The sequence below is a fragment of the Octopus sinensis genome, linkage group LG22, assembly GCF_006345805.1.
Source record: "Octopus sinensis linkage group LG22, ASM634580v1, whole genome shotgun sequence".
NCBI lineage: Eukaryota > Metazoa > Mollusca > Cephalopoda > Octopoda > Octopodidae > Octopus > Octopus sinensis.
In genome coordinates, this window is record NC_043018.1 from 10,944,435 (window position 1) to 10,970,573 (window position 26,139).

General features: G+C 40.3%; 1 protein-coding gene and 1 long non-coding RNA gene across 2 annotated transcripts in view; one reads left to right on the top strand and one right to left on the bottom strand.

Moving 5' to 3' along the window:
• LOC118767555 overlaps positions 1 to 8,344 on the bottom strand; it is an 8,403-nt gene extending 59 nt beyond the window's left edge. Inside the window, exons 1-3 of the long non-coding RNA XR_005003476.1 lie at positions 8,334 to 8,344; positions 5,683 to 5,692; positions 1 to 61 (exon numbers count right to left, since the gene is read on the bottom strand). The exon at positions 1 to 61 is cut by the window's left edge and continues 59 nt beyond it. This is a non-coding gene — a long non-coding RNA (uncharacterized LOC118767555). The remainder of the gene's footprint in view (positions 62 to 5,682; positions 5,693 to 8,333) is intronic.
• LOC115223243 (ZZ-type zinc finger-containing protein 3) lies at positions 6,409 to 25,981 on the top strand. The gene is made up of 9 exons (XM_029793738.2): positions 6,409 to 6,557; positions 7,581 to 8,096; positions 9,653 to 9,782; positions 11,302 to 11,398; positions 12,780 to 12,875; positions 14,006 to 14,179; positions 16,599 to 16,760; positions 22,837 to 22,934; positions 25,709 to 25,981. Exons 2-9 carry the CDS (start codon positions 7,667 to 7,669, stop codon positions 25,845 to 25,847), a joined length of 1,326 nt encoding a protein of 441 aa, XP_029649598.1. The 5' UTR covers positions 6,409 to 6,557; positions 7,581 to 7,666; the 3' UTR covers positions 25,848 to 25,981.
• The last annotated feature ends 158 nt before the right edge of the window (positions 25,982 to 26,139 follow it).

Sequence of the window (26,139 nt, forward strand, 5' to 3'; positions counted from 1 at the left end):
TATTAACAAAAGCAAAAGTATTTCACAATGGCTGGAAAATAACAACACACACACACACACACTTATAAATACATGTTTGTATATGCATACACATAGGTATGAAAATAAATATATAGAAATGTACATACATATACAATGTGTGTGTGTGTATAGATATATGTGTGCATACATGTATATAGATACACATATGCTTATATATGTGTATGTGCATGTATATATATATATATATATATATAGGCGCAGGGGTGGCTGTGTGGTAAGTAGTTTGCTTACTAACCACATGGTTCCAGGTTCAGTCCCACTGCGTGCCACCTTGGGCAAGTGTCTTTTACTATAGCCTCAGGCCGACTAAAGCCTTGTGAGTGGATTTGGTAGACGGAAACTGAAAGAAGCCAGTCATATATATGTATGTGTGTCTGTGTTTGTCCTTCTAGCATTGCTTGACAACTGATGCTGGTGTGTTTACGTCCCCGTCACTTAGCGGTTTGGCAAAACAGACCGTTAGAATAAGTACTGGGCTTACAAAGAATAAGTCCCGGGGTCAAGTTGCTCGATTAAAGGCGGTGCTCCAGCATGGCCGCAGTCAAATGACTGAAACAAGTAAAAGAGTAAAGAGTAAAGAGATATCTATAAAATATAAAAACAAAACCTACAGGTAACAAACGTGTTGTAGTTTGCTATTTGGTTGCTGATTGCCTACAGGTGAAAGCTGGTAGTGAAAGTGTGCAGCAACTGGAGAAGGATGCATTTAGAAGGATGCAGCAAGTGTACAGAATGGAAGAGGGGGGGGGAGAAAGGAGGGAAAGATAGAAGCAACTATTGAAAGAGTTCCGACCATCTGTGGCAGTTTCTTAATGTTTGCCAATCAACAGGTAAGAGAACAGGTGTGAAAACAGTTAATCCATAAATAACATGTTTAAAGAATGGCACTTTCTAGTAGTTAGTTACTGAAACTACCAACAACAATAAGGTTGACAGTAATATGATGATGATGATGATTATTGTTATTATTATTATAATTATTTTATTATTGTTTTTATTATTATTGTTATTATTATTGTTGTTGTTATTATTATTATTGTTGTTATTATTATCTTTTTTTTCTTCTTCTTTCAAATTTGCTTCCATTTCTTGCCGAGTGTCTTCCCGACTCCTAGGGCAAAGAAACTCATAGTATACATTGGTAGGCCATTAAACTAAACTCACTAGTTCGTTCATTTTTTTTTTTAAAGTTAAATATTATTATTGTTATTATTATTAATATCATCATCATTATTATTATTGTTATTATTATTAATGCTAATATTATTATTGTTATTATTACTATTATGATTATTGTTGTTGTTGTTGTTGTTGTTGTTGTTGTTGTTGCTGTTGTTGTTGTTGTTGTTATTATTATTATTATTATTCAGTAGTTTTATTTTTATAGCGTGCTTTGATTTCACTACCGAGCGCAGCTCTGTGTGCCTTGGGTATGTGCTGTGATTTGTTGTGATGCTCTGATGGTTATTGTATGGAAAGTGTTCTGCGTAGGATGTGTGCAGTGCCTAGTAGTGCAATTTTCTGTATGTTATATGTGTTTGTAAGTCCTGGTGTTTTTGTTATGTATTTGTCTGAATATTTTTTTATCAAACGTTTTATCATACCTAATGCACCTATCATGATAGGAATTGTTTCTGATTTTAGATTCTACATTCGAGTTACCTCTATTTCCAGGTCTTTGTATTTTGAAGGTTTCTCCATTTCTCTCGCGACCATGCTGCTTGGCTCCAATGGTTTGGGGTCTGAGCAAGTGCTCGTTTTTATCTCTTCCCTGTTTTCTTTCTTCCATCCACGCTTGTTCTCTTTTGGTAGGCAACATCCTCTCCTCTCCTCTCCAACAGGTAGATGGATGAGGCTCTATCAGAATGGAGAGAGCTGCGTTTGTCAGTTCCGGTTACAGTGGAGGATAGACGGAAACAGTGAGTAAGGGATAATCTGTGTTCAGGTGCCACTTTTTGCTCTCTCCTTGATCAATCTGATCAATTTTCAAGGTGTGCCTACTTTCAGCTAGTGCAAAATTCTCGGAGGACTGGATTGATGCCCTGCCTGTGGCCAACTTTGAAGGTCTACTCAGTCTAGGATGAATTCCGCATCTCCATCACACTCAGAGCGGGAGCAGACATCTGAAGGGGATTGAGATGCCGCTGTTGTAGGCCCCACGACACCACAGGTCTTTTCGGTCTGCCTTGCTGCCTAAATGTTACACCGAGCTAAACGCAATCATTAAGTGGGCCCTGGCCCAGATTAATATCCCCTCGGTTCTGGAGACGTTGGGGGTTATCCAGAAGTAAATGGAAAAAGACCAGATGGTCTTACCCTCTGTCCCTGGGTTAGAGGTAGGTGTTTCATTTGGGACGCCACAGTCTGCGACTCCTTTGATCCCTCCTACATCCTGGATGCTACAGTTAATCGGAATGTCACTGCATCCATAGCCGAACTGAAGAAAACCCTGAAGTATCGGGGACCTTACAGTGAACTATCGCTTCCAACCTGCAGCGTTTGAGACATTTGGAGGGACTGGGCCATTAACCGCGAAGTTCTTGTCAACATTGGCAGCTTGCCCCACCGAGGGGTCAGACGATGCTCGTGAGTGTGCTTGGCTTTCCCAACGCTTCGCCATCGCCCATGATAATGCTGCGAGCGAAATGGCTTGCTTCAGTATGTTCCGTTAAACCTTGAGATGTGCGACAAGTTGTTGCTGTGATAAGAAAAAAAAATTCCCCACTAATGGTTTCAATACAGCTTTATCGGAGAGACTAGTTTAAGGTGACCCGATCTACGCGCGGGTGAGGGTGTGGTTGTTACTTTCTGTTGCTTCCTTTCTGTTTCTTATCGCCACATTCTCCCTCTTTGTTTTTCTCTCCTTTCTCTCTCACTTTCCCACTCTCTTATTCTGCCTTTCTCTCGGACTCTCCCTCGCTTTCTCTTACTCTCTATCTATCTGTCTCCCATTTATAAAAAATTAGATTTCCGTGCTTAAATTACACATCCGCTCCACTTTACCATGTTGAAAATTAGATTGAAATCGGGTAAAAGGTGTCCAATCATAAAATAACTTAGCGGTTCACCAAAGGTTGTCGATAAAATAACTTAGCAGTTTGCCAAACGTGATCGATAAAATAACATAGCGGTTTGCCAAACGTGATTGATAAACTAGAGAGAGGTACTGTGTGTATCTGTGAAAGTGTGTGTATGTTCGCCAATCAAATTACTGGAATATGAATCCATATTAGAGAATGTTCTATAGTATTCCAGGAAATATGCGATTTTGTAGTTATATAAGCAAAACATGCTTGAACAAATCAGACAGTGGTACACTTTGGAAGCGGAACCCTTGCTTCGATAAGTTTTCTTTGACTGAAATTCAGAATCGAGTTAAAAGGAATGCTTCAACTAGGATAGACAAGTGTAGCTGTGATTCGAAACTGAACTGCTCGGTAACCGGTCAGACATCACGACCAAACCACAATAGTTTCACGTGAACGGTCTATTTAGCAACTAATCAACGTCAGGCCATCGCATGATTCAATTTTCTAGAAGCTTTTCTTGGTACCCTACAAAAGGGCCGCTTTGCAGAGTGTTGAGAGCAGCTGAATCATTTACACGTGTCACCTCTTCCCATGCAGAATGTTGAAGCAACTGAGCGATATGTGTCTCCATTCTTTCCACACCAGACGACCCCGGAAGATGGCTAAGACTAATGGCGCAGATAGATCACCAGGGACCGCCGTCGCTCCGATGATGGTACAATTGTTTCCAGATATTTTGGGCATGGTGCACGTTGCCGCACCAATAGCATGCCGTAAACTCCAAGCAGTATATCTCTTCCATATAATTATTGCTGTTGTTAATAGTAAAAGACCAACGCAATTTATCTTTATGTGTGATAATAAATTCTAATAAATGTTTGTGGGTGTTGTGCAATTACTGCTTCTCGGAGCTCAAGAAACATATTTTCATTCACCGACTCAACAATTTTAATATGTGACATGAACATTATTTTCATCTGTCACGCGAAGCTAATCCTAGTAGCTTTCATCAACCGAATACACGTCGTTGATTGGTTGAAATTACCCAAATGCGACAACTTTAACACGAAATAACTTCTAAAATACGAAATTTTGTCCAAAACGTTCAGAGTAAACTTTGTTCTACGTGAGAAATTCTACCAGTATTCGAAGTTTCAAACTGTTTAGTTAAAAAAGAATTAATTAAAAGATCTGTGATTGAGATGGAATAGATCCCTTTTTAGTAATTTAATTACAACTACATTTGGTAAACTATTATGTAACTATGTCACTATTGTAATTTACTTCGATGAAAATAAATGTTATTTTAGCAATATTCGTTGTTGATTTGTTATAGGACAATACGAAGCAGCTGAACTTAACACCAAGCAACAAATAGCCGTACAATCTGTGGGACACTACTTTATTTCATCGACCTTGAAAGGAGGACGGGTAAAGTTGATCCCAGTAGGATTGGAACACAGAACATCAGGAACCAGAAGAAATGCATGGTTCCGGGTTCAGTTTCACTGCATGGCACCTTGGGCAAGTGTCTTCAGCTTTATCCTTCGGGCCGACCATTGACTTGTGAGCGGATTTGGCAGAAGGAAACTAATTGAAGCCCATTGCGTATGTGTGTGTGTGTCTTTGTGCCTGTGTTTGTCCCCCACTACTGCTTGACAACTGGTGTTGGTTTGCTTTCGTGTAACTTAGCGGTTCGGTAAAAGAAATCGATGGAATATGTATAACGCTTAAAATTCTTCATAACACACACACACAGATATATACGACGGACTTCTTTCAGTTTCTGTCTACGAAATCCACTCATAAGGCTATGGTCGGCTTGACGCTATAGTAGAAGACTACCGTTGAATTGGTCATTACTCATTTTACCCCATTTTAGACATCAGTTTTTGAAACTTGAGAATTATCAAATTAGTCATTGCCGTGGGAAAAAAATTAACTTGGATTCCATCAGAGAAATTTATTGATTGTCCAACACCAAAAATTATCCAGATATTTTATTAGCAACGTCAATTACAATTTTGAGGGAAAATTTCTCGAAAACAGAGGACCTGCCACCTGACTCCTTTGGACTCCTTCAACTTCAGCATCAACAACAATGCAGACCAATTAAAAAATTTTTTAATTATAATTCTGATAATAATATAGCAATACAAAATGACGATGCAATACCTGCAAAGTGACAATTTCAAACAGGTAGAGAAAAAATAACGGGAAATCAGAAGTTACTCATTTTGCCCCGCTTACCGTACAATTCTTATTATTTTTACTCTTTTACTTGTTTCAGTCATTTGATTGCGGCCATGCTGGAGCACCGCTTTAGTCGAGCAAATCGACCCCGGAACTTATTCTTTGTAAGCCAGGTACTTATTCTATCGGTCTCTTTTGCCGAACCGCTAAGTGACGGGGACGTAAACACACCAGCATCGGTTGTCAAGCAATGCTAGGGGGACAAACACAGACACACAAACGCACACACATACATACATATATACGACAGGCTTCTTTCAGTTTCCGTCTACCAAATCCACTCACAAGGCTTCGGTCGGCCCGGGGCTATAGCAGGGACCGAACCCGGAATCATGTGGTTGGTTAGCAAACTACTTACCACACAGCCACTCCTGCGCCTATTTGAATATGAAAATGTAATATGATTTTTTAATACATCGAATGGCTTGTAGGGTCCATTCGTGATCTTTTCGGTTTGACCGGCAGTTTTTTCTAGCGGTGTCATATGAAATTGACACACATAATTATGACCCTAGTATCGATCTATTGCATTTCAATCTAGTTTAGAGTTAGGGTTGGTTAGGGTTAGGTTTAGGGGTGGGGGAAGGGAATCTTTTTTTCTTCCGAAATGTAAATAAACCCAATCTGTTTCTTAAACGAGGGACATATTCATACGGCACAGAATGTCTTTTTACCTCAATAGACGTCAGTGATTGGTTGAAATTGCAGAAATTGAAGAAAAAAAACAACAAATATCTTAGAAACTATAGAATTTTCTCAATAAAGCCAAGAGAAAAAGATGTTTTATAAACACGTTCTACCAGTATACGAAGTTTGAAATTTTTTAGTTACCTAGAAATTATTTTTAAAAACTGCCGGTCAAACCGAAAAGATCAGTTTATTCGAGTAAAATGCACCTGAGCACTGTACACAATTATTATTATTATTATTTTATTATTATTATTATTTTAAAATAGGAATCCATATATAAAAAAAACCAAACAAACAAAAAACGGTTGTGGTGGAATCCTGGTTTTTCCTTCCAACTGTAGCAGATGTCTTTAACCGAATTACCTCCCCTTACAACTACTTTCAATCCGGGCAATTCTAAAACATGTCTGCGCCCATGGTTTGACTTTCTGCCTCGTGTTTTGCTGATAATTAACGAATTAATTTAATTAAAATACATCTTTATATGATTGTTTAGAGTTCCAGCATAAATAAAGACAAAGAACAGAGATGGTCGAAAGCCAGGTTAGAAATAATTTTCCTTATTCCTCTCGATATCCATTTTTCTTCTTGGCCCTTCCCACGGCCCCAAAGACCCCCAAAGACCTTTTCTCTCTCCAATTCCCATAAATTTACTTAAACTTATTAATTTCACCGAATAATTCCCACTGATACATACCAGCACCTGTTTCCTTAGTCTTTCTCTTTTTACATATAAACTTACGACCCGTGAATTGGTTTTTCTTCGATTCGAACTCGATCCAAGTTAAACCATTTCACAGGTCGTAAGTTTCTTTTTTTTAGTAAATTTTTGCTATTTTTCGAAAAAAAAAGATTTCAAATTTGTCTTCTATAAACTCTGTCTCATACAATTAAATAAAAATTCTTTTAATTAAAAATTTTTATTCCTCGCCGCAGCCAAAACTTAAAACACAGGCGATGTCGTTTGTTTTCAATCTTCCTTGATTCCAAGCCATGGAAAATTATTCCCTTGCTTGGAAACAAGTGCTGGTGAAAAACAGAAAGAGTATCCTGCTGTAGAAAATATTCCTCGGTTTGTTGTCCTTTTAATGACGGACTGCAAATGTGGTTCATTCAACTTGCTAGAAAGATCAGCTTAATCATCTCCAGACCTTCCACTCACATCTTAACAAAATAGGTTTGCTTCGATGATGTTACAATGAGTGGCATTCTTTCGATATAACTCTACAAAATCAAAACATTTCACTTGGGGTATTTCCGTGGAAGCAAATGACATTTCGATTCTGTTTTCTGCTTGGAAATTTTCGGATTTCACATACACACCTGAAACAGGTAAGAACAAATATGCAAGGCTTTTTCTTCTTCAAGTTTCAAATGAGACATTGCTGGCATAATTTCGTTATTTCTATTATTCCACAACCCACGGAAATACCCCAAGTGAAATGTTTTGATTTTGTCGAGTTATATCGAAGGAATGCCCTGAAAGAAATGTTATTTTCTATTTAGTAAAAATCAAATTTTTTAAATAATATTTATAAAAGTATATTTTATTTTTTTTTAAACAAGGTATTCTCCACATGATTGCTCAACCTGCTAGAAATAGCAACCAATTCTCTATGATTTTGTGAAGGTTTTATACTGTGAGAACAACAATGGAAACCCAGGTCGAAAATTCTCCTTGCCTCCCTCAAAACAGCCCCACTTATGAAATCGATGAAAAAGACAGCCCTTACTACTTTGAATCTGACCATACTGCCCTCAGGTGTAACCCTGATTACTGCAACCTTCTCAAGGCGCTCTGCCGGCTCGAATCGCAGCGGATAAAGGCCATTCAGGACATTGACCAACTTTATAAGTGCCAAGAATCAGCTCTTAAGGATCCGATTGCATTTGTTGAACAGCTGCAGCGTGGTGAAGACTTGAACTTCCCGAAGCGGCAAACGGTCGCCGAAATCCCTGTGATAAACTGGGAGGCTTACACTTCCAAGAAAGACATCGCTGCCTACTGTACCTCAAGACACATGACCCGCAAGAAGAGACCGGGTCCAAGCATCAGTTGTCTACAAGGCAGCAGTTATATGGGTAAGTAATAATTTCTCTCTATATAACTATAGGTGCAGACCCTTGCTTCTCGACTATGTGGTTCTAGGTTCAGATCCACTGCATGGCACCTTGAGCAAGTGTCTTCTACTATAGCTTTGAGTCTTGTGAGTGGATTTGGTAGATGGAAATTGAAATAAACCCATTGTATATATATGTGTGTGTGTATGTGTCTTTTTGTCTCCCACCTCTGCTGTTGGTTGTTTATGTTCCTGTAACTTAACATTTCAGAAAAGAGGCCAATAGAGTAAGTACTAAGCTTTAACCCTTTAGCATTTAAACCGGCCATATCCGGCCTTTTTTATGTTCAAACTGGCCATATCTGGTCTCTCACACCAACCCTACAATATCGTTTTTAAAATTAACAGCTGCCTCATCAAAATCTCATAACTACAAGATAATGCATGATTAGTTCAAAACAATGTGGATAAAGAAGCATTAGTTTTGGTAGAGTAATGTGAACACTAAAGGGTTAAAAAAAAAGTCCTGAGTTTGATTTTTGCAACCCCTTCAAGGTGTTGCCCCAGCATGGCCACAATCACATGATTGAAAGAAGGAAATGATAGATGGTAACTTGTGCAGCTAAGAAGCTCACATACATACATATGTCCACAGCTACATGCCATACATACATCCATATGTATGTGTGTGTGTAAACCCATTTCAATACACGTTGGCATTCCATCAGTTACATTCTGAGTTCAAATTCTGCCAAGGTCAGTATTGCCTCTCAACCTTTCAGGGTTGATAAATTAAGTACCAGTGAAAGACTGGTGGGGGTCAGTGTATTCAACTAGGGCCCATGTCCTTCTTGCAAGTTTCAGGCCTTGTGCCTTTAATACAAAGGATTATTATTATTATTAAGGTGGTGACAAGGCAGTGAGGTGGGGGAAATCTTTAGCCAGACAAAATGCTTTTCCTTGTCTTCACGTTTCTGAGTTCAGGTTCTACCAAGGTTGATTTTGCTCTTCTTCCTTTCAGGGTCGATAAAATAAGTACCATTTGAAGACTGGGGAGGGAGAGGTCATTGCAATCGACCACTCTCTGACCCCTGCTAAATTTCAGGCCCTGTGCTTTGCAGCATTTCATCCATCCTTACATCCTGAGTTCAAATTCTGCTGGCAGAGTCGTTAGCACGCTGAGCAAAATGCTTAGCAGTAGTTTGCCTGTCGCTATGTTCTGAGTTCAAATTCCACTGTGGTTGACTTTGCCTTTCATCCCTTTGGGTTCGATAAATTAAAGTACCAGTAAAACATTGGGATCGATGTAATCGACTAGTACCCCTCCCAAATTTCAGGCCTTGTGCCTGTATCAGAAAGGATTATCATTATGGCAGTGAGCGGCAGAGTGCTTTGTACCCTTTCAGCTAGCTTTATGTTCTGAGTTCAAACTCCACTGAGATTGGTTTTGCCTTGAATCCTTTTGGGGTCAATATAATAAGAACCAATTGAACACTGGGGTTGATGTAATCAACTGACTCCCTACCCTGAAACTGCCAAAATTTGAAATCATCATTATTATTATTATTATTATTGCAGATGATGGTGATACAGATAGCATGTTTAGAACCGATTGTCCAAAGTCACAGACCGTTGTCCGTGGGAGATTAAAAGATGAAAATAAACCTGTCAGCTTCAACCAACTCTGGAGTGTAGACGAACAGAAAAGGTAAATAACATTGCATGTGTTTGTTGTGTTTGTTGTTGTTTAACCCTTTCGTTACTGTGTTTGTTTCAATTACTTTAAATATAACAAAGAATTTAGTAAAAAAACTTAGTTATCATTAAGCTAGTGTTAGGAACATAAATTGCGACTAAGGTTTGGTGGAAGATTTTAATGCAAAACTTATGCAAACAAAACATTTGTACTCAGAGCCAGAGGCGGTTTCAGTTGGGTTGGTCACGAAAGGGTTAAACTGCAAGTCAGGTTTGTTGAAGAAAATCAATGATGAAAGGGACTTTTGTCTGCAACCATCCGACCCCTGCCAGTGTGAAAGGAGGAGGAGGATGTTAAATGATGATGATGATGACCAAGAGTTACATTGTCCAACCTAACTCTTAATTAAACCATTTTATTTTACTTCTTTCAGTCATTTGGCTGTGGCCATGCTGTAGCACTACCGTGAAGGATTGTAGTCAAACAAATTGACTCCAGGACTTATTTTCCTTAAGCCTCGTACTTATTCTATTGATCTCATTGTACTCAACTGCTGGGTTACAAGGATGTCGCCAGTACTGCCTGACTGGCCCTCATGCTTGTGGCTCATAAAAGCACCCACTACACCCTTTGAGTGGTTGGCGTTAGAAAGGGCATCCAGCTGTAGAAACTCTGTCAAATCAAGATTGGAGCCTGGTGCAGCCTTCTGGCTCACCGGTCCTCAGTCAAACCGCCCAACCCATGCCAGCATGGAAAGCAGACGTTAAAGGATGATGATGATGCTGGCATGGGTGGATGTGTGTGTGTGTGTGATTATATACACCTCATTTGTATATATGGTTTATGTATGTATGTGTGTGTGTGTGTGTATATATATATATATATATATATATATATATATATATTTGATTATGAAGATTTATAAACATACTTTCCCAGTGATACTCAGTTTACCTACCATTATAAACAATACCAAATGTTCTTTCTCAAACCTTTCATAATGTGATACAAGTCTTTGGTGTAGCAATTGCACACAGCTGAAGAGGGCTTTAAACTATCTGTTATGTCGATTATGCATTGATGTAAGAATAAGTTGTTTTATAAAGCTTGAAACATATGTACCGCGACATCCTTTGTGTCCTGTTTTTCATTTTTTATCATTTGATACATATATCCTCTCACCTACGCTACTAGCTGGCATATACAGGTGCTTACATTTATCAAGTATTCACCCTGAATTTATTATATATATATTTGTGTGTGTTTTTGTGTCTGTGTTTTCCCCACTGCCACTTAACCGATGTTAGTTTGTTTACACCTCCATAACTTAGCAGTTCAGCCAAAAGAATGATAGAACAAGTTTACAAGGAAAAATAAGTCCTGGGTTGAATTTATTGGACTAAAACCCTTCAGGGCAGTGCTCCAGCATGGCAGCAGTCCAACGTCTGAAACAAGTAAAAGAAGAGGAAGCAACAACATGACCGTATCCAGTTTTGAAGTTTTAAATGGCATTTATTCTCTATTTTCCAAGGTTGGAAGAACTTTTGGTAAAACACCCTCCTGAAGAAATCGAGTCTCGGCGCTGGCAGAAAATTGCTGCTGCTTTGGGCAACAGGACAACGCAACAAGTATGTATTAATTTTTGAATCTGGAAACAGCAAAAGCTTCAGACAAAATTCCTTTCTGTTTAGCTCTCACCTTGTGAAATTTTAAAATTAAGTGAAAATTTTCAAATTTGGTATATTGATGTAATTTTTCATGCTGTGTTGTTATTTGCTTGTTCCAGAAATATATTAGTAAAATGTTACAGAGGTTTAAAGTTTGGTTAAAAATAAATAATAATAATGAAATTATTGTATACAGTGCTCAGGTGCACCACAACTTGTCAGAAAGTGCGTATAAAGTATATGCAGTAATGTACAAATGTCTGGAAAGCGAACAATGTATGAGTCAGATACATGCTTGTATGTGTATGGAGGGGAGACAATCAGGTGTAGTGTTGGCGGATTTTTACCCAATCAGAAGACAGGATTTGGAAGCTTTTTTTTTCTCATTTTGCAAGGCATGGAAATAACAGAAAAAGGAAAAAACCTCAATGACATTTTCTTTATTTTTGTGAAAAATTACAAAAAGAAAAGAAATGAATTTCATTTCCTTAATTAGCTTACAAAACTACATCAATACACCAAATTTCAAATCAACTGGCACAAAATTAAAACTAAATCGATTGGAACAAAATTAAAAGACTTGAAAAGTGTGAGCCAAACAGGAAAGGTCCCAGGGCAGTTTTTATCTTCTGATTTAGTGCTGGGGTTACATTTTGCTTTTCATACTTGCGTGGTCAATAAAGTAAAATACCCTTCAAATATTGAGGTCGGGATAATTGATTAAACCCTTTCCTCAAATCTGTGAACCTGTGTCTGTTAGAAATCATTTTCGTTATTAATTAGGCACAGGTGTGGCTGTGTGGTAAGAAGTTTATTTCCCAACTACACGCTGTTGGGTTCAATCCCACTGCATGGCACCTTGGGTGTCTTCTACTATAGCCAAGGGCCAACCAACTTGTAAGTGGATTTGGTAGATGGAAACTGAAAGAAACGCATCATATATATATATGTGTGTGTGTGTGTGTGTGCTCCCACCCCACCCCACACCACTTGATAACTGGTGTTGGTGTGTTTACATCCTTGTAACTTAGTGGTTTGGCAAAAGACCAATACAGTAAATACCAGGGTTTTTAAAAGTAAGTGTTGGGGTCAATTCGTGCAACTAGAAATTCTTCAAGGAGATGCCCCAGCATGGCCACCGTCTAATGACTGAAACAGTTAAATGATGAAAGATATCCATAAAATTTCAATGATTCCCGAGTTTAGGTAGTAGGGGCATTGTAGTATAACCCTAGGTCGTCCCTGATTGAGTAGGACCATTCTAGCCTTGACCATCTCACCTTTTTACAACTATTTTACAAGACTATATTGACTTATTTTTTAATTTTTTTTTTTTCTGTAGGTTGCCAGCCGTGTACAGAAATATTTCATCAAGTTAGCCAAAGCTGGTCTGCCAGTGCCCGGTCGGACACCAAATCTGACATCTTACACACGAAAGGTGGGTATGCAATGCCGTCCACTGCAGTCTTGTGTTGACTTCAGCTTCAAGAATTTGTCTTCTGTTACATTTATATGTTTTCCTCCCCTACTCTGGAGGTGCATGGCTTAGTGGTTAGGGTGTTGGACACATGATCGTAAGATTGTGGTTTCAATTCCTGAACCGGGCAACACATTGTATTCTTCAGCAAAACACTTCATTTCATATTGTTCCAGTCCACTCTGCCGGCCAAAATGTGTAACCCTGCAAGGGACCAGCATCACGTCCAGGTGAGGAATTCATACACCTTGGAAACTGGGAATCTGGCCCTTATGATTCGACATGACTCGAAATGGTAACTTTTACTTTTACTTGGTCTCCTCTGGACCTTTGTTTTATCAGGCATGGCTTTATAGTTAAAAGTTTGGTTAAAAAACCAAATGGTTTTTGAGTCGGGTCCTGTTGCCTGGCATTTGGGCAAGTATCTTCTACCATAGTTCCAGGATGGCCAATATCTTGTCAGTTGGTTTTCAGCTCAGAAACTCAAAAACCCTTGATATATAGCTACATGTTTGGGTGTGAGTGTGTACATGCATGTACCCATGTGGTGAAATCATGTGGCTTAGTGGTTAGGTGTGTTTGGCTGACAATCACAAGGGGGTTCAATTGCTGGCAGCACATTGTGTCCTTGAGCAAGGCACTTTACTTCCTGTTGCTCCAGTCCATCCTACTGGCAAAAATGAGTGGTACCCGTACTTGAAAGGACCAATCTTGTCACATTCTGTGGCATCCATCTGGCTGTATAAAGTCTGATGGTGAGCTGGCAGAAACGTTAGCACGCCGGGCGAAATGCGTAGCCGTATTGCGTCTGCCGTTACGTTCTAAGTTCAAATTCCGCCGAGGTCGACTTTGCCTTTCATCCTTTCGGGGTCGATAAATTAAGTACCAGTTACTCACTGGGGTCGATGTAATCGACTTAATCTGTTTGTCTGTCCTTGTTTGTCCCCTCTGTGTTTAGCCCCTTGTGGGTAGTAAAGAAATATATATAAAATCTGACTTGAGTTCCAATTGAACCTATCCGGCAGAAAAGAGGTGGCAGTTAAAATGAGGATGACTTAAAAGCAAATAAAATTCTTTCGCTTTTCTTCCAGACTGGACATCGACACCAACGCTACAATCGCTTCTACCACCAGTCAACGTTTCTCCAAGCACATGAGCTTCCGGTCTACATGTCTGACAATGATGATGAGAGCAGCCGCAGCATCGATGGCTGTAATTCATTGACAACTGATGCACTCCAAGCTGAGCACATTAAGGACTTCACGGTGAGTATCATTCGGTCTCGAGTATATTCATGACTATGGCACATAAGAGAACCATCCGAACGTGGCCGTTGCCAGCGCCGTCCCGACTAGCTCCCGTGCTGGTGGCACATAAAAAGCACCATCCGATCGTGGCCGTTTGCCAGCCTCATCTGGCACCTGTGCTGGTGGCACGTAAAAAGCACCCACTACACTCATGGAGTGGTTAGCGTTAGGAAGGGCATCCAGCCGTAGAAACACTGCCAGACCAGACTGGGCCTGGTGCAGCCTTCTGGCTTCACAGACCCCAGTTGAACCGTCCAACTCATGCCAGCATGGAAAGCGGACGCTAAACGATGATGACGACGATTTATGCTGTGTGTATGTATACGTACGTATATTGAGATCCTAAAAACCTAGGGGTTTATGGGGACAAAAAAAAAGGCATTGGCGTGGGTGCTGGTGGCATGTAAAAAACATCCAGTACACTGTGTAAAGTGGTTGGTGTTAGGAAGGGCATCCAGCTGTTGAAACCAAACCAAAAGTAGAGTAAGGAAACTCCTTGAAAAGGTTGTATTAATATGCATTTTCGAATATATTAATTTGACTGATATTTTCTGTATCTAAATATGTAAATACAACAGAACAATTATTGGTATTTCATGGTGGAATCACCAATCAAAGGTGTGATTCTCTCTATCCATAATTTTGGTGTCTTATACTCTGAATTTCTTGAAATTCTTTCAAATGATATTTGGATCTACTTGCCATAAAACGAGGAATTATCTTGGATGTGTATTCTACTTGCATTTATTGGTGTCTGATTGATTAATGTAATTAACCAAATTCATTTAAAACAGTACTTTATTGATATCTGCTTAGATTTTTTTAATCCCTTTTTTTATTCTTATATATCTTATATATCATCATCATTATCGTTTAATGCCCACCTTCCATTCTGGCATGGGTTGGATGGTTTGGCAGGAGCTAGCCAGGCAGAAAACTGTACCAGATATATATCAGGTCATCCCATAAGTTCTGTCCGATTTTACCTTTTTTAAATTTTAATGAAATTTAATAGTATTTAGAATGTATAATGGAATTAAAAATTATTCTTATGCATTTGTGTACATTTAAACTAATTAAATATTAATTTACAGAATAATAGAATTAAAATTTCTCTGATTAAAACCATTTCTAACATGGAAGTATCCAAAGAGCATTTCAGGCACATAATGATTTATGAATACAAAAACTGAAACTCTGCTGCCGAAGCGACTCGAAACATACACTTAGTTTATGGGAAAGAATTCTTGAATACTTGGCTCATAAGGGCCAGTTTCCTGGTTTCATTAGCATATAGGTTTCCTACCTGGACGGGACGCCGGTCCATCGCAGGTGAACTGCTAGATGCAGGAGGAAAGAGTGAGAGAAAGTTGTGGCGAAAGAGTCAGCAGAAGTTCGCCATTACCTTCTGCTGGAGCCGCATGGAGCTTAGGTTTTTTTGCTTATAAACACACACATCGCCCGGTCTGAGATTTGAACCTGTGATCCCTTGACTGTGAATCAGCTGCTGCAACCACTAGGTCATGTGTCTCCACTAGTTACACTTTAACCCTTTAATATTGAAACCAGCCTTATCCGGTCCAAATATGCTACATGTTTTATGTTCAAACAGGCCATATCTGGCCTCTGAAACTTACCCTACAATGTCATTCTAAAAATATACATGTTCTCATCAGCGAAATCTCAAAGCTCAGAGATAGAGCAGGATCACATAAAAACTGTGAATAAATAGGCCTCACTCATGGTAGAGGAGGAGTCTGAATGCTAAAGGACAGAAGCGAGAGATTTTTGTCAGAGAGCCAGGAAGAGACGGAGGCAGGTTGGTGTGAAAAGAGTTCAGGTTCTCTACCGAGCTGGATTCTCTTCCTTACGCTTACTGCTGCTCCTGTCAGATCATCATCATCATCATCGTTTAACGTCCGTTTTCCGCGCTAGCACGGGTTGGACGGTTCGACCGGGGTCTGGGAAGCCAGGGGCCGCTCCAGGCTCCAGTCTGATCTGGCAGAGTTTCTATGGCTGGATGCCCTTCCTAACGCCAACCACTCCGTGAGTGGAGTGGGTGCTTTTTACGTGCCACCTGCACAGGGGCCGGGGGGGTCCGGCATCGGTCGCGATCGGTTCGAGCTTTTAACGTGCCAGCGGCACGGGGGCAACGGGATCCGGGGTACTTTGGGGATCTGGGGTACTTTGGGGATCCGGGGTACTTTGAATGGGTAGGGGTGGGGAAGGTTGGGGGGTAAGGAGAGGAATAAAATTGGATGGTCACAACTGGATTGTCTTTGATCTGAGATTCATTCGATCAAAGCTGACCTGAGGGTGAAAAACAACGATTACTTAAATTTTCCTATAATTTTCTTTGTATATCTTTTAATTGCAGGATGATGATGACGATGACGACGATGACGATGATGATGATTATGACAATGAGGATGAAGATATCCCTCTGGAATTGAGAGACACAGCAGAATACATGGAACTCATGAAGCTGAAGAACTTGAAAATGTCTCGATTCAACACAGGACAGTGTCCGACATTGAAAGTAAGTAAAATACTTTTTACTCTTTTACTTGTTTCAGTCATTTGACTGCAGCCATGCTGGAGCACCGCCTTTAATCGAGCAACTCGACCCTGGGACTTATTCTTTTGTAAGCCCGGTACTTATTCTATCGGCCTCTTTTGCCGAACCGCTAAGTAACGGGGACATAAACACACCAGCATCGGTTGTCAAGCAATGCTAGAGGGACAAACACAAACACACACGCACACACACATACATATATATATATGTGATGGGCTTCTTTCAGTTTCCATCAACCAAATCCACTCACAAGGCATTGGTTGGCCCGGGGCTATATTAGAAGACACTTGCCCAAGATGCCACGCAGTGGGACTGAACCCAGAACCATGTGGTTGGTTAGCAAGCTACTTACCACACAGCCACTCCTGCGCCTATTGTTTTTAATTAATCCTGGATTATCTCATAGCTTTGCAATTTCAGTGATGTGATTGTTAAGCTTTAGGATGACATTGTAGATTAGGTGTGAGTAGCCTGATCTGGTCAGTTTGAACGTAAATCAGATAAGAATATTTGGGTCAGATATGGCCATAAAGATCATAAAAAGCACCCACTACACTAACGGAGTGGTTGGCGTTAGCCATAGAAACACTGCCAGATCAGACTGGGCCTGGTGCAGCCTTCTGGTTTCCCAGACCCCAGTTGAACCGTCCAATGGAAAGCATGGAAAGCGGACGCTAAATAAGGATGATGATGATGGCCAGTTTGAATGCCAAAGGGTTAAATTATTACTATCATTTGGGTTGGTCGATTCATTAGAGCAGCTTTTCCGCAGAATGCTAGGGATCCACAAAAGGTTCCTAGGGGTTCTGCTAGAAAGAGTGAGATAAGCTAATGCTAATTCCATGATTGTAATATTACTATACGTGCACAAAATATTATTGGTTATTGTAATATTGTGACATACTTTTCTACTCTAGGCACAAGGCTCGAAATTTTGGGGTAGGGAGCCAGTTGATTAGGTTGACCCAAGTATGCAACTGGTACTTAATTTATTGTCCCCAAAATGATGAAAGGCAAAGTCAACCTCGGTGGAATTTGAACTCAGAACGTAAAGACAGACGAAATACCTATTTCTTTACTACCCACAAGGGGCTAAACACAGAGAGGACAAACAAGGACAGACAAACGGATTAAGTCGATTACATCGACCCCAGTGCGTCACTGGTACTTATGTAATTGACCCCGAAAGGATGAAAGGCAAAGTCGACCTCGGCAGAATTTGAACTCAGAACGTAGCGGTAGACGAAATACTACTAAGCATTTTGCCCAGCGTGCTAACGATCCTGCCAGCTCGCTGCCTTGCTACGGGGAATACGAATCTGCAAAAAAATTGGCAAAAATCAACATTTCTAAATTACTACCACCCCTACCCCCACTTCCTTCATTTTTCACTTTATACATAAATTTTTTTTCAAAATATGCGGAAAAATACGGACATTATGATTCTGAAAAAAATTTCCAAAACTCACCGTAGCAAGGCAGCGAGTTGGCAGAATCGTTAGCTCAGAATGTAACGGCAGACGAAATACCACTAAGTATTTGCCCGGCATGCTAACGACTCTGCCAGCTCATTGCCTTTTGTAATATTGTAATATAGACATCATCCTAATTAAACCTATTATGTTATCGAAAAAATATGAGAAAGATATGGTATACGATTCTTTTTGTGCAGGGGTTCCTTGAGATTTGTAATTTATTTTAAGGGTTACGCAAGGGTGAAAAGGTTGAGAAACACTGCGTTAGAACATAAGAAAAAAATGTCTTACGTTCTCAGCTCATATTCCACTGAGGACGACCTTTCGGGGTTGATGAAACAAGTACCAGTCATGCACTGGAGTCAATCTAATTGACTGGCCCCTTCCCCCAAAATTTCAGGCTTTGTGTCTATAAAAGAAAAGATTATTATTATTATTAACCCTTTTGTTACTGTATTTATTTTGAGATGCTCTGTGTTTCTTTCAATTACTTTAAATATAGCAAAGAATTTAGTAAAATAACTACGTTATCATTAAGCTCGTGTTAGGAACATAAATTGTGACTAAGGTTTGGTGGAAGATTTTAATTCAAAACCTATGAAAACAAGACATTTGTACTACAGAGCCAGAGCCGGTTTTGACCAGGTTGGTAACGAAAGGGTTAAGGTGCTGAGCTGGCAGAATCGCTAGCACATGGGGCAAAATCCTTAGTGGCATTTCATCCACTTTTATGTTCTGAGTTCAAATTCCACCGAGGTTGACTTTGCCTTTCAGGGTCGATTAAATAAATACCAGTTATGCATTGGAATCAATGTAATCGACCTAATCCCTCCCCCCAAATTTGAGGCCTTGTGCTTCCAGTAGAAAGCGTTATTCTTCTTCTTCTTATTGAAGGCAGTGAGCTGGCAGTCATGAGCACACCAGACACAAATGCTTTGTGGCATTTCATCTGTCTTCACGTTCTGAGCTCAAATTCTGCCAAAGCTGACTTTGCCTTTCGTCTCTTTTGGGGTCAGTAAAGCAAGTACCAGTTGAGCCCTGGGGTTGAGACAATCAACTTTGCCCCACCCTCAAAAGCTGCTGGCCCTGCGCCAAAATTTAAAACTATGATTATTATTAAGGCAGCTTGCTGGCAGATTCGTTATTCCATTGGACAAAATGCTTAGCAGCCGAGGTGGACTTTGCCTTTCATCCTTTTGGAGTTGATAAAATAAGTACCAGTCAGATCATGGGCTCAGTGTGGTTGATTAGCTTCTATGAAGTGGTTGGCATCTGGAAGGGCATCCAGCTGTGAGAGTCATGCCAAAACTGACCTCGCCTGTGCTGGTGCTGCAACAGACACAGTGGCCTTCCACCTGTCAGGCTCCTGTCAAACCATCCAACCCATGCCAGCATGCAAGATGGACATTAAATGATGATGTTTATTATTATTGTTGTGGTGACCTGGCAGAATCATCAGGGCCTTATACCTCATGGTGTTTGTTCTGATTTAAGTTCTAAGTTCAAATTCCACCAACATCAATAAAATCAAATGCCAGTTAAGTGCTGACGTCAGTGCAATCAACTTGCCCCATCATCATCATCATCGTTTAACGTCCGCTTTCCATGCTAGCATGGATTGGATGGTTCGATTGGGGTCTGGGAAGTGTTTCTACAGCTGGATGCCCTTCCTAACGCCAACCACTCCGTGAGTGTAGTGGGTGCTTTTTACGTGCCACCTGCACAGGTGCAAGGCGAGGCTGGCAACGGCCACGATCGGATTGGTGCTTTTTATGTGCCACCGGCACGGAAGCCAGTCGAGGCAGCGCTGGTATCGGCCACGTTCGGATGGTTCTTTTTACGTACCACCAGACCAGGGATCACAACTGCAGTTTCCATTGATTTTGATGTTGGTGTACTTGACTCAATGGATCTCCTCAAGCACAGGGTCGAAATGGTGTTTCTTCACTTGCCACCTGCACAGGAGTCAGTCCAGCGGCACTGGCAACTGCTGGGTGCCAGTCATAGGATTGGTTCAACTCTCAAAATTGCTGGCATTGTGCCAAAATTAGAAAGAATTATTGTTGTGAGTTGGTAAACTGATAGAATCAGCAGAACTTCAGAAAAAAATGTACTTTTAATGTTCTGACTTTTTCTCTTCTGAGTTCAAATCCTACCAATGCCAGCTTGACTCTGCATCCCTACAGGTATGATAAAATACCAGTCAACTACTGGGGTTGATGCGATCAAATAATACCTCTTCGGTTAAAATTATTGAACTTGTGCCTAAATCAGAAACGATATTTGTTGTACAACCCCAGGTCAACATTGATTCACCTGGCCTGTGATCTAGGCATAGTGCATCTTGGACTATATTAGCAGTGTGTAACTTGAAGGAGATCTGGCTATTTCTAGCTGGTCAAGCAGCCCATTGTTGCTGCTGCTGTTGTTGTTTAGCCCCAGGTCTGCTCAGTGAGAGCAGACTAGTAACCAAGATCATCTCATCTTGGCAAAGTGTGTGTCCATCTTCTTTAAAGATGATAGCATGTAATTTCAAAGAGATTTAGCTGTTGTTTGTAGCAAGCTTAGTAACCTTGCAGAGACTTTCTGCATGGTGCAAATCAAAGGGGTCACATCAAAGGCATATCACCCCTTTTGATATGATCCCTGGTTGTCTCGTCCATAAAACCCTGGCTATTCTGGGACTGACCCTTTATCAATAGTTCCCTTCTACTGTTCATATAGGCACAGGAGGGGCTGCGTGGTAAGAAGCTTGCTTCCCGACCATATAGTTCCGGGTTCAGTCCCACTGCATGGCACCTTGGGCAAGTGTCTTCTACAATGGTCTCGGGCCAACCAAAGCCCTAGGAGTGGATTTGGCTGGTGGAAACTGAAAGAAGTTTGTGTGTGTGTGTGTGTATAGATGTATGTATATGTATGTATTTGTCCCCCCCCCCACTATTGCTTGTCAACCGATGTTGGTGTGTTTATCTCCCCATGACTTAGCAGTTCAGCCAAAGAGACTGGTAGAATAAGTACTAGGCTTAAAACGAATAAGTCGATTTGTTTGACTAAAGGCGGTGCTGCAGCATGGCCACAGTCAAATGACTGAAACAAGCAAAGGAATGAAAGAATATCTGGCAGGCATTGTTTTTTACTTGGGACTCATTGTAAGTCATCCATTATCATCAACCTTACCGTGTAAGGTATGTCCTCCCTCATCACCATAGCAACCATGGACCCCATTGTCACCATGACAACAAATTTGTGCCTTTACATGCCGCCCCATAAAAAGATTTCTTTTGTAGTTTTAGTCTGAGGTGGGAGTGAGTAAAGGTTTCCTTCTTGAGTCATGCTGACTCCTAAGGGCCAGTTTCCCAGTTTCCATGGCGTATATATTCCCCACCTGGATGGGACACTAGTCCCTTGCTATTAACCCCAAGATTCCAAGTTCAATTCCAAGCTCCTGAATAATAATAATAATAATAATATCGAAAAATACCTTAGGAATGAGAACCCAGGTTCGAAATTTCCACCAAGACACCGCATGGAGAGTATATCAGTTGAAATGTTGTGTTAACAACAAACAAGATGAGGACAAATATCCATCAAATATAAATAACGTAAATAATTCCTCATCTCTTAAATATAGAACTGAAGAATAATAATAATATCAGCAACAAACCTTAGGAATGAGAACTGTACTCTGTTAGCCATGTAAAGGGTTGGGTTCAAAATTCCAGCAGGACACCTGATGAAGGCTGGAGAATACATCAGTTGAAATGTTGTGGTAACAACAAACAAGGTGAGGACACCTATCTGCCCATTGCAAATAATGTACTTTAAACTCAAATTTTGAATATAAATCTAATACAAAATTTTGATGCAAAGTTTAATTTAGCTGACTTTTCTCCTTTATCATTCAGAAGACTTTGTTGAATGTAAGACTAATTTATTCCTATTGTTTTGAATTAATCATGCATTATCTTGTCACTTCAAGATTTTGATGATGTGATTGTTTATTTCTATACAGTAATCTCTTGACTATCGCGGGTGTTATGTTCCAAAACCTCCCACAGAAATAATTAAAATCTAAAAAAATCTAAATACCTATCGGCTGGAGAAACCCACGATATACTGAGGAGTTCGTGGTATAAATTTACATATATGTACCGAGTGTGTGATAGGTGAATTGTGATGTGATTGTTTATTTCTATAATGACATTGTAGGGTAGGTGTGAGAGGTCACATATGGTCAGTGTGAACATAAAATAGGTAGAGCAGTTGGGTTGGATATGACTGGTTTAAAGGCTAAGGGTTAAAACGGGAAATTTTTATCGTAGACCCAGGGCCAGGATCTGGCAGTTTGGTATCAAAAAATATTATGATGACAGTTATATTAGTAAATTCTTGTGTAATTTTGAAATTATCCGAAACAGACAGTGTTTCAAGAAGAATATGGTAAATAAAGGCTTCATTCATCCGTGGCTCTACATGGACTGTGTCTGCTTCTGACAGACTCCTCTCCCCAGAATAAGCAATTCTAATAAAATTCTTTTTGTGGTTCTTCTTTTCTCTTCTAGTGTATCAATTGTCGCAGGATTCTTACAAATCGATGGCATTGTATTGATTGCCAGGAGCAGGGCTTATCGATTGATTTGTGTCAAGTTTGTATCGAAAGGTAAGTTCATCTTCATCAAATGTTCTGAAAGTATAGTTGCTAGAATACGAATAGGACGGAGAAAGTTTAAAGAGCTATTACCTCTGTTGGCAACAAAAGGTCTCTTATAAAGTGAAAGCCAGATTGTATGATGCGTGCATGCAAACGGCAATGCTACATGGTTGTGAATGCAGAGGACAAGCATTAAATGAAATAGGATTGTGTGCAATCATATTTGCACATGGGAAGACACTGCAGAAATTGTCTTGAGAGAAAAGAAATTCTAATGGGCTGTGAATGTTAGACCATGAAACATGTTTGTATATTGTTGATTCCAGACACTGAGTTGTCCATCGTAGTCACTAAGAACAGGCCAGTCTTGTGTTAGAACCACAAATAATACATTTGCTGGTGTGTTCAAAGCTTTGTCAAACTGGTGTTATTAAGAGGTGTACTAAATGACATTGAATGAAATATAGATATTTAGTGTTTATGTACACTCAGACATGAGAAGACACTGCAGAAATTGTCTTTAAATGCAAATAAAACACATCAGTTGGGCTATGAATGATGGTGTCAGACCATAGGACATAACGAAAGCGTTTATTGTTGTTAAGTGCTCGAAATAAGAGACTAGAAAAACAGCCAACAACTGATGAAGGGTCGTTCTTTACGTTGTTTGTCTTGTTCTCCATTTGTGTCTTTCGTTGTTCGAAAAAATAGTTCATATTCCATGTACTCGTACCTTTTTGTTGTACACGTTTCATGATGTCCTGTGCCCACATATGTATATATGTACATATATATACACACCTTCGCATATTCCCGTGTCAGGCCGAAGAACGAAATGTTCCCAAGATAAGAGTCTTTCTAATCTAATGTTGTGGTTGAGCTGTTTTGTTTATTAGTTATTATTATTATTACTATTATTAGTACTAGTATTGTCCCTTTGATCCTCGGTCGACAGTTTGCTTATTATTATTATTATTATTATTATTACTATTTTCAGCTTCGCCTCGTATTGCATATTATTTCTCCATACAGGGGTTTTTTTCAATGGCGGCCCATTTTCGCGGGGTTCCACTGTTCTTCTCTATCTATCTATCTCTCACGTTCTCTGCCATTCCCCCCTTCCATTGCTAAGAGCATTTTTAAGCCAGCCCGTCAGTTCAACCTTCGCATATTCCCGGTGCACCCGCCCTTGCCCACCACCACCACCAATACCGGATATCTCTATATTTTTGCTCCATCTATACCGGATGTCGCTTCTCCCACCACCATTATAGGTGTCTACTCTTCGAACCCCCCTCTTCAATACGCTATTTCACCATGCATTACCCCTCTCTTGATATCCTACGTTCTACTTGCCTAGAACCTGTCATCATTTCTCTGAACCACCCCTCCCCACTGGTGCTCCCCTATATATTTCTGCCCCCCCCCCCACATAAAAAAAAGCACCATCCGAACGTGGCCGATGCCAGACCCCTCTGGCACCTGTGCAGGTGGCACGTAAAAAACACCCACTACACTCGCGGAGTGGTTGGCGTTAGGAAGGGCATCCAGCTGTAGAAACACTGCCAGACTAGACTGGAGCCTGGGGCAGTCCCTAGCTCCCCAGACCCCGGTCGAAACCGTCCAACCCGTGCTAGCGCGGAAAACGGACGTTAAATGATGATGATGACATATAGATGTATGTACTTATACATACACACATATATCTATCTATCTATATATATATATATGTACACACGTGTTTGTTCCCCATCACTGCTTGATCATTGGTGTTGGTGTGTTTACATCCGTTTAATTTAGTGATTGGCCAAGTATCAGGTTCAAAAAGAAAATAAATCCTGGGTCGATTAGTTTGACGAAATTTTGTCAAAGTGGTGCTCCAGCATGACCAGTCTAATGGCACACACTCACATTGGTCAGCATTGTGAGATTTTCTCTTGACCACTGATGTGTATTCTTTGTTTGTTACTTGACTGTGGCCATGCTGGAACACCACCTTGAAGGGTTTTAGTCAAACAAATTGATCGCAAGACTTTTTTCTTGAGCCTAGTACTTATTTTATTGGTCCCTTTTGCCAAACTGCTAAGTTATGGGGATGTAAACACACCAACACCGGTTGTCAAGCGGTGATGGGTGTGGGACAAACACACATATATACACAATGGGCTTTTTTCCGTTTCCATCAACCAAATCCACTAACAAGGCCTTCGTTGGCCTGAGGCTATAATAGAAGGCATTTGCCCAAGGTGCCATGCAGTGGGACTGAACCTAGGACCATGTGGCTGGGAACCACACCTCTCTTTTATTTGTTTCAGTCATTTGACTGTGGCCATGCTGGAGCACCACTTTTTTAGTCGAGCAAATCGACCCCAGGACTTATTCTATCGGTCTCTTTTGCCGAACCGCTAAGTTACGGGGACGTAAACACACCAGCATCGGTTGTCAAGCAATGCTAGGGGAACAAACATACACACATATATATACGACAGGCTTCTTTCAGTTTCCGTCTACCAAATCCACTCACAAGGCTTTGGTTGGCCCGAGGCTATAGTAGAAGACACTTGCCCAAGGTGCCACGCAGTGGGACTGAACCTGGAACCATGTGGTTCGTAAGCAAGCTACTTACCACACAGCCACTCCTGCGCCTATATATTTTTTTCTTATAAAAAGGTATATTTAAAAAAACAAACTACGTGGCCTATTTATTAGATTGTGTGTGTGTCTGTATTGCATGTAATCACAAGAGAAATTTGAAAACAAATACTTCACTTGTTTTCTTCCAGTTCTTTTGACCATCCTGTCCACCAAGTGAGCCACCGACTGAAACCATTGAACAGCAATCCAAGTTACGTTGACAACGACTACACCAAGTTCTCTGGAGACTATAACTATTTGGATCCAAACTATATGCCAGCCAGTTGATGATAGCTGAATCAACAGGATCCATCAGAGGTTGTCTTTGCGGATAAGCTGACAAACTGGGCCGGTTGCAGATACGACACAAAAGCCAACCAGCCTGCTGGGAACAGACTTAACATAAATGGTATTCTAACCATGACCATCCATCAGATTTTTTTTTTTAAATTTAATTTTTAGCAGGTCAAGTGAATGTACAGAGGGTCTCTATCTCTTATTCTGCAGCCTACTAAAACAAGGTTTGCATCATAGTTTGGTGTCCTTTTTTTCTTTTCTTTCTTTGTTTTTAATACCAAGT

Bases quoted from the DNA above. Each gene is read 5' to 3' on its own strand.
- LOC115223243 (XM_029793738.2), top strand. From the start codon at position 7,667: ATGGAAACCCAGGTCGAAAATTCTCCTTGCCTCCCTCAAAACAGCCCC. The intron at 9,783-11,301 runs GTAAATAACATT...CTATTTTCCAAG, and splicing joins AGTGTAGACGAACAGAAAAG to GTTGGAAGAACTTTTGGTAA. The intron at 16,761-22,836 runs GTAAGTAAAATA...TTTCTCTTCTAG, and splicing joins GACAGTGTCCGACATTGAAA to TGTATCAATTGTCGCAGGAT.